This window comes from Orycteropus afer, unplaced genomic scaffold (genome assembly GCF_000298275.1).
Source record: "Orycteropus afer afer isolate SDZICR_OR568_19922 unplaced genomic scaffold, OryAfe1.0 scaffold00025, whole genome shotgun sequence".
Taxonomy (NCBI): Eukaryota; Metazoa; Chordata; class Mammalia; order Tubulidentata; family Orycteropodidae; genus Orycteropus; species Orycteropus afer.
In genome coordinates this window covers 3,509,038-3,519,824 of record NW_006921612.1, presented here as the reverse complement: position 1 = coordinate 3,519,824, position 10,787 = coordinate 3,509,038, and the positions used below count along the sequence as shown (strand labels likewise).

At 41.3% G+C, this 10,787-nt stretch overlaps 1 protein-coding gene across 1 annotated transcript in view; it reads right to left on the bottom strand.

Annotated features, from left to right (window-relative positions):
• The window catches only part of ROCK2 (Rho associated coiled-coil containing protein kinase 2), a 231,547-nt gene extending 221,331 nt beyond the window's left edge, over positions 1-10,216 (bottom strand). Inside the window, exon 1 of the mRNA XM_042783674.1 lies at positions 10,076-10,216. Within this exon, the coding sequence (XP_042639608.1) occupies positions 10,076-10,216 (141 nt within the window). The remainder of the gene's footprint in view (positions 1-10,075) is intronic.
• Positions 10,217-10,787: the final 571 nt, after the last annotated feature.

Here is a 10,787-nt window from a genome sequence, read left to right as displayed (position 1 = left end):
GTATGTCTATGAAATGGGGAGTGTATCCAAGATCATATATAGGGTTGGCAGACAGTGGTCCTGTAAGTTTATGTGAATGATCAGAATTCCCAGGTGTATAGTAGAGCTGACAAGGGGCAAAACTGTGGTCAAAGCTTGGTCATAGCCAGCTACCCAGAGGGACCAAGTAGTTGAACCTACAGGCTTGGGACCATAGTCGGAGGGGACATCAAGCTTAATTGGCATAACATACTATACAAAACATTGTTCCACCTCCTACTTTGGCGAGTAGCGAATGGGATCTTAAAAGCTAGCAAGCTGCCATATAGATGCAACGATGGGTCTCTCCTCGTCCAGAGCAAAGAAGAATGAAGAAAATGAAAGTTCATGGAAACAATTAGTCCTAGCGACTGGTACACCATCCGATCTGCAGCCTATACGAGTATGAGACCAGAAGAACTAGATGGTGCCCAGCTACCGCTGTCATCCACTTGGAAGGGGATCTATGTAGGAGATCCTTGATGGAGAGGGAGAACAATGTGGAATAAAACTCAAAATTGTTTGGGGGAAAAGGGGGGGGGCCATGTTTGGTGGTCCAATAGAGCCTGGTGGAACCACTGAGACTATGGCCCCTAGCTGTCCTTCAGGTCTGGAATTGAACCCATAGCTATGATTTCCAGCCAAACAAAACACAGGCATATGAGTTAAACATTTACCTGAGGTAGATACACTCCTTGGAGAGAACAATCATGGGAGACAGAAGGGCTGCTTATGCACAGGGAGACAGCTCAGGGGGCAGGAGTCCATGTTGGACACAGGGAAGAGGTAACTATGGGGAGGAAGTGGAAGGGGAGCTGTTGCATTGTAGTAAACTGTGGTCAATGTCATGAGACAAAGTATATGTAAACCGTTGTATGGAAAGTGAATTTGCTCTGTAAATCTTCACCCAAATCACAATAAAAAAAAAAAAAAAGTCACTCCAATCAATGATAAAATGAGAATAGACAGCTGTCAGGGAGCTCCAAATGCCACCATGATTTCAATTCAATTTAAGTATCATGCTCCATATATTAAGCTAATTCAACAACAACAACAAAGTTCTTTTTATTTTCCAAAAGCTGTAACAAGATGCACTAAGTCATCTGTGTTCTCTTCATCAGCAACCCCTATCACTTAGGTGGTGGTGGTTGTTGTCGGGTGTCATCAAGTCAATTCTGACTCACAGTGACCGTATTAAGACAGAAAAGAACTGCCCAACAGGTGGTTTCACAGGCTCTAATTTTTACCAGAGCAGATTACCTGGTCTTTTCTTCCACAGAATTGCTGATGGATTCAAAGTGCCAACCTTTTAGTTAGCAGCTGAGCACTTAACCAATATACTCCTCATTATTACTAATAGCTCCTTTTTTTTTTTTTTTTTTAAATATTAGCCCAGAATAGGGTTTTAAATATAGTTTCATAGTATTTTCACGAAGAAATTCAAGAAGCTCATATGAAGAAGAAACCTACAGTCATTACCCTCTTCCCCTAACTGCCATTCTTAAACTATAGTTATATATCATAAAAATAAACAGAGGTTCCCAATTAACATTTTAGGGACTCTAATACTAAGAGTCAGAATTGCCGTGACAGCAATGGGTTTGGTTTTTGATTTTTAATACCTAGATGGAGCCCCTGAGTGGTACAAATGACTAATGCATTCAGCTGCTAACCAAATGGCTGAAGTTCCAGTCCACCTATAAGTACCTCAGAAGATAGGTCTGGCAACATACAGAAAAAATGAGCCAATGAAAACCCTAGGGAGTTCTACTTTGACACACCATGAGTCAGAATCAACTGTACACAAACTGTGTTGGGTAATACTTAGACAAATCTGTTCAGATTTTTGCACCTGTTCTTTAACACTTTCCAACAAGATTTATAATGGGGGAAAAAATTTCAAAAGTACAATAAAATAATAATCAGGTATATGATATTACAATCTGGGTAATTTAACATTTTCTAAGCATGGCAACTGTTACGAGTTGAACTGTGTTTACCAAAAAGATATGCTCAAACCCAAATTCCCAGTAGCTAGGAATGTGACCTTGTTTAGAATTAGTCTTTGCAGTTGTAATCAAATTACAATGAGGTCATACAGGATTAGGCTGAGCCCTAATCCAATGAACGGTATCCATATAAGAAGGAAATTTGCATACAGGGAAAAAGGCAATGTGAAGATGGAGAATGAATGACAGATTCACATGCCAGAAACACCACCTACCAGCAACCACCAGGAGGTAGAAGGAGGCAAGGAAAGATTCTTCCCTAGAGCCTTCACAGAGAACATGGCTCTGCTGACACTTTGATTTCAAACTTCCAGCTCCCAGAACCTTGAGACAATAAATTTCTGGGTTTCTTTTAAGCCACTAATTTGTGGTCATTTGTTATGGCAGCAAGCCCCTAGGTAAAACAAACAGTTAAGCACTTGACTACTGAGCTGAAAGGCTGGTGGTGGAACCCACTCAGAGGCACCATGGAAGACACACCTGGTGATCCGTTTCTGAAAGGTCACAGCCTTGAAATCCTATAGAGTGGTTCTCCTCTCTACATATGGGGTCTCCATGAGTCAAAATCAACTTGATGGCAACTAACAACAACATATTCCCTACATTATCTATAATAACAACGTTATTCTTCATAACTAAGAGAATATCAAATCCTTTGTCACGTCAAAAAATAAATAAAATTTATGTTTTTCTGTCTCAGTTATGCTGGCCTATTTCCTTCAGGTACAGATAAAATTAAAAAAGAATGGCATTTGAATAAAGCTTGGGTTGAACAAGACCATGACTAAAATTACTTGATGTATTTACTAAAGGGGTAAACCAAAAAACCAAACTCAGTCGTCGAGTCGATTTCCTCCTTGGATTTCCGAGGTGGTATCTCTATGGAGGGAGGTCTGATAGAGTAGTGCCTAAGGCATTTGACTGCTAACCAGAAGGCTGGCAGTTCAAACCCACCAGCCACTCCTCAGAAGGAAGATGGAGCAATCTACTTCCGTAGTGATACTGCCTCGGAAACCCAAGGAGGGGTCATTATGAGTCGGGTCTGACTCAACGGCACACAACAACAACATCTTTATGGAAGGAGAATGCCCAGTCTTCCTTCCAAGGAGTGGCTAGTGGGTAGAAATACAAATAAAAAGCTAGACACAAATGAGTATACAATATGATTCCATTTGCATGAAATTCTAGAAGAGGCAAAAGTAATCTTTAGGACAAAAAAAAATCAGAACAGTGGTTGCCTTGGAGGGACTAGGGGTGTGGAACTGGCTGGAAAAGGCACAAGAGGGAGATTTCTGGGTTGATAATAAAGGTCTCTATTTTCATAAGGATTTATTTCTCACAGGTTGTGCTTCTGTCAAAACTCATCAGTGGTATGTACACATAATACTTATGTATTTCACTATATGTATGTAAATTTAGTCTAAAAAAATATATATTGAACTCTAATGAAATGCATGCCAAAGTGTTTAAAGGTGAAGTATACATTATCTGCAACTTACTTTTAAATTAATTAAAAATAAAACATGTATTAATAGATAAAAAGAAGGACAGACAGCTATGATAAATAATGTTATGTGCCATGGAGTCGGACCTGACTCACAGCAACCCCTCCTTGGGTTTCCCAGGCGGTATCACTAGGGAAGTGGATTGCCCAACCTTCCTTCTGAGGAGTGGCTGGGGGGTTTGAACCGCCAGCCTTCTGGTTAGCAGTCAAGTGCCCTAGGCACTGCACTAAAGCAAATACAGCAAAATATTAATTAGGTGGTCAGTATGTGGATGTTCATTGTCAATTCTTCCAATGTTACTATACTTTCTATAATAAACTGTTAAAGAAAAATTTAAACTTTACCAATTATCTTGTTAAGCTGAACAAAGAATATCTTAAGACCCAATAATTCCACTCCCAGATATATACCCTAGGCTACAGAAACTCTTACACATATGATCCAACACATTCAAGAATGTTCACAGCAACATATTTTACAATGCAAAAAAATGAGAAACAATCTAAATATTTACCAAGTAGATTATAGAATAAAATACTGTGGTTTATAGTAGCAGTGAAAATGAATAAACCACAATATGGATGAATCGCAGAAGCATAACTTTGAGCAAAAAAAGTAAACCATAAAAAAACATATATACACATGCTACCACTGTACTGTTTAGGAATACATATAAATGTGGTAATCTATGAAATTAGGCAGGAGAATAAAAAAAATTTCAGGGGAACAGATGGGGGAGGATACAGGGAGACTGAATCAAGCAGCAGTAGCAGGACACAGGTAACTTCAACAGACTACTGTTTTATTAATTTGAGTGATAATTTCATGAATGTTTTTCTATGTTTCATAACTTATATTTACATGCTATATTTTTAATCTTTAAAATATTTCATACTTGAAAAAGGGAAAAGAGGGCTATCTGATCAAGATGCAGCCAAAAAAAAACAAAAACTATAGGCTACAAGGTAATTATCCACTATTCCTATACTACTGCTCAGGTGTACATAAGTCTACATTCCCTTATCTAGTCTGCATTAGCCTTACTTTGGGGCTAGATGTTTCAGATTTCGGGCTTTTTTGGATTTTAGAATAGTAATATAGTACACATAGTATATTCTCCCTAAAATCCTCCTGGGGATCTGGGACAGCACCCTGAAATCAAACACATTAATATTTCTTCAGTGGAAGCTAGTACTATTTATACCAAGAGGGACATACAGACTACAAATATTCTAACGATCACATCAGGTCTGGTGTTAATATCAAATAAGTTTTACAAAAAAACTTAAGTTATCAGACCTTTTTATAAAAAGACTTGTGAATAATGGATGCTGGACATGAACTTGCAAAGAGGTTCGTGCTTACCTTTTTTCCTTTTAACCTTCCTAGATAACTCATTTTCTTTCAAGATTTCCTGACCATTTAAATTCAAGTTTTAAAGTAACTGAATGCCTATTATATCTAACCCAGTATCTTATTTCACAAAAGAAAAATATGTATAATACATCAAATTATATACCTGTTTTTTAACTTTTAATGTATTTCATTTTTATTGTATCTTTATGCTATTCATACTTATTATATAGCAAGGGCACTCTGGTGGCATAGTGCCCAAGGCACTGACTGCTAACCAAAAGGCTGGCAGTTCAAACCAACCAGCCACTCCTCGGAAGGAAAGCTGGGCAATCTACTTCCGTAGTGATACCGCCTCGGAAACCCAAGGAGGGGGTTGCTATGAGTCAGATCCAACTCCATGGCAGTGAGTTTGTTTTTATTATTATTATTATTATTATTTTATACAGCGAGAAAAAACACACAATTTTATTTCAATTCAGCAAATAACCAGCAGCAAGATGAAAGAGTCTAAGCACTGCAATAAAAAATATTTTCATATAATTTACAAATGTAATAAAATCAATCAAATTAAGTGTTTTGTATTGAAAGCCACTGAAAATTGTAAATAAAATTTTAATCACTTTTCCACAGCGATACCAGTCTTAAGTTAACCACTTACCCAAGCCTGAATCCCAAATGGTTATGATGACCATTTGGCGGGGTGGGGGGGATGCTTACGCTCTGAAATAGTAATATAAATCAAGCCCAAAAGCAAAGATCTTTAGAAAGACATCTCTCTACTGTAACACTAAAATACATTATACCTGTCTGTGGTAGTTAAGTTCTGTGTGTCAACTTGGTTGGGCCTGGTTCTGAGTAGCTGGGCAGCTGGATATAGATGTTCCCCATGATCAGACTGGTAATCAGCTTCACAGTGGAATCTACTGGAACAGCTGAGTAGCTGCCCTAGGGAAGTGTTCTGCTTTCAGCATATAGGAAGAAACTTAGAGGAAGGTCTCTAGCTTTTTGGCCTGCTTGGACCCTGCATGTAGCTGAGTGTGTATACAGCAGCCTGCCATGTTATCTGCCGAGCTTGGGATTATTCCTGGACTTGAACTAATGGCCTGACATGCCGTCTGCTAATCTTGGGACTGTGCCATTTTACATGTCACCCTTGAGTCCATCAACCTCAGCAACCAGCAGCTGCCTGAGTTAAGAGATGTCTCCAGCTCCAGTGGGCCAAAAGCAAGACATGGAGCTGAAGCCCAAGGTCAAGGGGCCTTCACTCAACCTCTAGACCTAGCACTTTTAACTCAGACTTCTAGCCTCCTAAAACTGTAAGAGAATAAATCCCTCTTTGTTGAAGCCATCCCACTTATGGCACTTGTTAGGACAACACTCTACTAGTATTTGAATAAACAGTATGAGGAGTTGAGTCTTGACAATAAAACATAGGTATTGTGGTGGTTAAGTCTGTGTATCAACTTGGTTAGGACTGGTTGAGTGGCTGGGCAGCTGGATGTAGTATTCCCCATGATGAGACCAGTAATTAACTCCATGGTGGAATCTACTGTGAGCAGAGCTGCCTTAGCGATATGGTCTGCTTCCTGTATATAAGGAGTTGTTGTTGTTGTTATGTGCCGTCAAGTCGGACCCGACTCATAGTGACCCCTCCTTGGGTTACCAAGGCAGTATCACTATGGAAGTAGATTGCCCCATCTTCCTTCCAAAGAGTGGCTGATGGGTTTGAACCATCACCCTTCTGGTTAGCAGTCAAGTGCCTTAGGCACTACACTACCAGAGCTCCCTATATTAGGAGAAGCCTTGGGAAATGGTCTCTAGCTTGTGGCACGCTTGAACCCTGCATGTAGCCATGTCGTTGTTCAGTAGCCTGCCATGCTCTGCAGACCTTGGGACTTTCAATGGACTTAAATTAATGGCCTGCCGTGTGGTTTGGTAACATCAGGACTATGACATTTTATTTGTCAACCTTGGGCTTGTTAGCCTCAGCAGCCAGTAGCTGCCTGAGTGAAGAGATGCCTCTAGTTTCAGTGGGCCGGGAGCAGGAGGCAGAGCTGGACCCCAAGGTTGAGGGGCTTTCACCCAGCCCCTAGAACCTGGCACTTTGAACTTGGACTTAAAGCCTCCAGACTCTAAGAGAATAAACTCCAGTTTGTTAAGTCATCCCATTTGTGGTATATTCCTGTCAGAGAGGCACTAGGTAACCAGAACAGGTATTTACCCAAAATTTTCAGACTACAAAACCATACTATTGAAGAACCTTCCAAAAATTATTAAAGCAAACCTCTCTCCAAACTCCATTTTTAAACAATCCCAAACAGTGCACAATCTAAACAATAATGTATTCTCTGCAAATTAATTTAAGGACCCACATAAAGCAACTAGCCTCTCCAGAGAAACAAGGTAATTTAGACTTTATAATGATACAGCTTTGCAACTCTTCAGAATCCAGTTTATCGAATGCCTGATTACTAGTGCTATTCTGATGCAAATTCTAAAAATGTTACTCATTCAAAATTATGTATCAAGAAATAGTTGCCAATAAAACAATCTTCCCTTTATGGAAAATATTAACCAAAAATATGCTAAATTAACACAGAAGTGAACTAAACTTAATGAGCACTACCATTTTGTTTGGTTGGTTTTTTTTGTTTTGCTTTGTTTACCATGTAAATGTACTGGGCTAAGTACTTTACACAGGTTATCGCATACAATATTTTTTCCTGTAAGAGTTTCGCCTTCTAAATCCAGCCTACTGAAAGCATTAGTTAGTTATGCAGTAACTTTTGCTGAATACAGTATATATACATCATCACTTTTGTCACCTTAGGTGGCATACAATTTTAGATAGTACTTTTTGAGATCCTTCCCAAATGAAGTAACCGAGTTTTATGGCTATGTTTTTATTATATATATTACTTGTTTTCTCCATTAAAAACAAAATATTTATTTTCTATAGTAAAATCAAAACAGTGATCAATTGTGAAATGTAGCCTAAGTGATTAAGATTTCCAATCTTTAAAATGATACCAGTCACTATTTCATCAGTATTTTGGGAGATATTCAATTTAATATAATGCAATATACATAATTTAAAACAAATTTATTATGATATGGTTGGGGAGGAAATTCTGCTCATCAATTTGCAACAGACACACTAGGAACTTCACTCCAAAGAAAAAATAAAGGACAATTTTTGGCTGGCTAAGATTTACTACACTTCAGAACCATAATATTTAATCAACTAAAAACAGCAATAAGAGATTCTGTCAAGTCAGCAGTAACTCACATACCAGAGTAATATGTCATCTTAATAAAAGTGTAGTGTTTTTCCTGTATTGTTGCTGGGTGTCCTCGAGTCAATTTCATCTCACAGAGATCTCACGAGACAGAGAAGAGCTGCCTCATGGGGGCAAGTACATGAACAAGTGAAAAGATCACCAGGTTTTTCTATCACACTGCTGGGTGGGTTAAGAACTGCCCACCACTGGGCCACTAAGGCTTCTTTTTGGCTGTATTAGGCAGTCAATAAATGAACGGTCTAAATTGTTTACTGAATTTGTGTAATGCTTCATTGAAAATAAAAAGCCTTTATTTTAATGATTTACAAAATACTTCAATAAAGCAGAATGCATAATCATATTACATGTATAAATAGCTTAGGCTCAAGCTCAGAATAATCCTAACAATTATGATTAAGATCTCCAAAGATCCAAGAGATGAAAGTGAAGTATACAAAATTTCTATCCAGGATTGAGTATAAACCTGATGAATATGAAATTTGCTGTACTATTTTTAACTGAACTTTCAGGCCTTAGGTCAAAGTTTTGCCAGCAAAATACCAAAGTCAAAATGCTGGGAATGATTCCCAGAGTCTCTGTGTTGGCCTAGGAAAAACTATGCCCTCCACGCAATCAATCTTAACTCCAACTGAAAACTTCTAAAACATGTTATGGCATCATGCTCACATGACAATACACAACAGTAATGTGAAAATCGGTAAAAGAAAACGTCAAACACCTCTGATACAATACAGTGCATTACATTTTGCACATCATAAAGAAAGACACCTTTCAGTTAGTTCTTGCACTTTGGCCAAGCAGCACTGAGTCACTGTGCAAATGATTCCAGAAACCTCAAAGGATAACCAACTGCCTCTGAAGACAGTCACTGGAAAGGGAAGAGACTTTTTCTTATCATATAGTCACTAGTCTAATAGACTGGGAGTAGAATTGAACATCCAAGTTCTGGGGCAAAATGTCTGAAGAATCCAAGGATCATGCACCCAATTCCAGCCCTCTGGAGTTAATTTAATATCCAGAATACTTTTTTCACTTTCTTCTCCTCCCCAGGGGTAAGTAGAGCCCTTTTTCCCATAAATGCATCTCTACTTCACACTTATCAAATCGTCTGTGAAATATAATCTATCCTAACAAAAGTAAGAAATAAGTAAGCAATTTACAGTCCATTTCTAATTTGTAAGTATGCTCCTTTCTTAATCAAGCGCCAACTAGCAGCTTTTACGTGGTTATTATTTTGGATTTCAATGGCCGTCTTAAGAAAGGGATACAATGAAGATTTATTCACTCTACAATTTAGACTGATTCTTAATTTTCAACTCTGGTGCAACAATCTAGGGAAATTAAATCTACGGAAATGAAAATGCACCAAATTGCAACTACAGAATATTTGAAAACAGGAAAGCTAGCTAGCTATGCGCTTAAACATTGCAGACTAAATGGTGAGGGAAGCTCTCTAGTCATGTCTCTCAGCTGAGTACTCTCAACAGGGAGAGCAAGGTTCCCCCCTTGCTTGGACCTAAGACCCCACAAAGCAAATCACTTTCAAATTCACCAGTGTGGTGTAAAAGGAAAGCACATCCTCCATTCTACCTCCTCAAACCCAGTGGGTACGGAGGAAACAGAAGAGGAATGTTTCCTCCCAGTGATCCAATATAGGGGCACGGGGGATGGATGACACCAGCTCCAGGAAACACAAGAGTAGAACCAAGTGGATCTCTCCGGTTCGAACTTCGTCGCAGAAGTGTTAATATCCTGCCCCGGCTGCCGGAAGCTGGGCGGGGTGGGGCAGAATCTCCCTACACAGATGGGTGAGCACACAGGGGTGGGCAAAAGGGGAATTTAAGGTACAAGAAACGAGTAGGGATCTCAGGCCCCCGCCACCTACCAGCAAGCTCTCCACGTTGATGGGGGAGCGAGGGTCTCGGATCAGCGCCTCCAGCTTCCTCTGACGGCTCGCGCCAGCCCCGTCCCCCGGCACGGCCTCGGGGGCGCCGGGCATTTTCCCCGTCGGCAGGGGTCGGCTCATGCCGCCACCACCGGGCCCGCACTACCGCTTTCTAGCGCAGGGGTCCAGCCGCCTCGGGGCCTAGCGCCCCCACCGAACCACCGGCTCCGGGCGGGGATCCGCCCGGGCCCAATGCCCGCCTCTAGCTTCGGCTTCGAGTCTCAGTGCCGGTCCGGGACCTGGGGGCTGCTCCAAGGGGCTGGCCCGGTCCGGCCAGGAGTGGTGAGAAGACGTCCCCGCCCCTCAGTCAGATTCGCGCCGCCCGGTCCGCTCGTTGTGGACAAGCTCCCTCAGGACTATGAGGGCGGGAGCAGAGAAGCGGCGCCGCCACTGTCGCGGCCCGGATCGCCCCGCCTCTGGGGCTCCGGGGGCTGAAACCCAGACTTGCGCAACTACGGCCGCGGCCAACCTGGTCTCATGATAGCCGCCCGCCGCCTCTAGTTCCACAAGCCCCTGTCCCTTCACGCACTCCCGCGCGGCTGCTCTTCTCCGGCCGCACGCAGGGGTTACCCACAAGCCCTTCCGCCCGCGGCCGCCGCCGCCGCCCGCTCCGCCCTCCCGCGCGCCGCCGCCAGCTCCGCCCCCGCCCGCT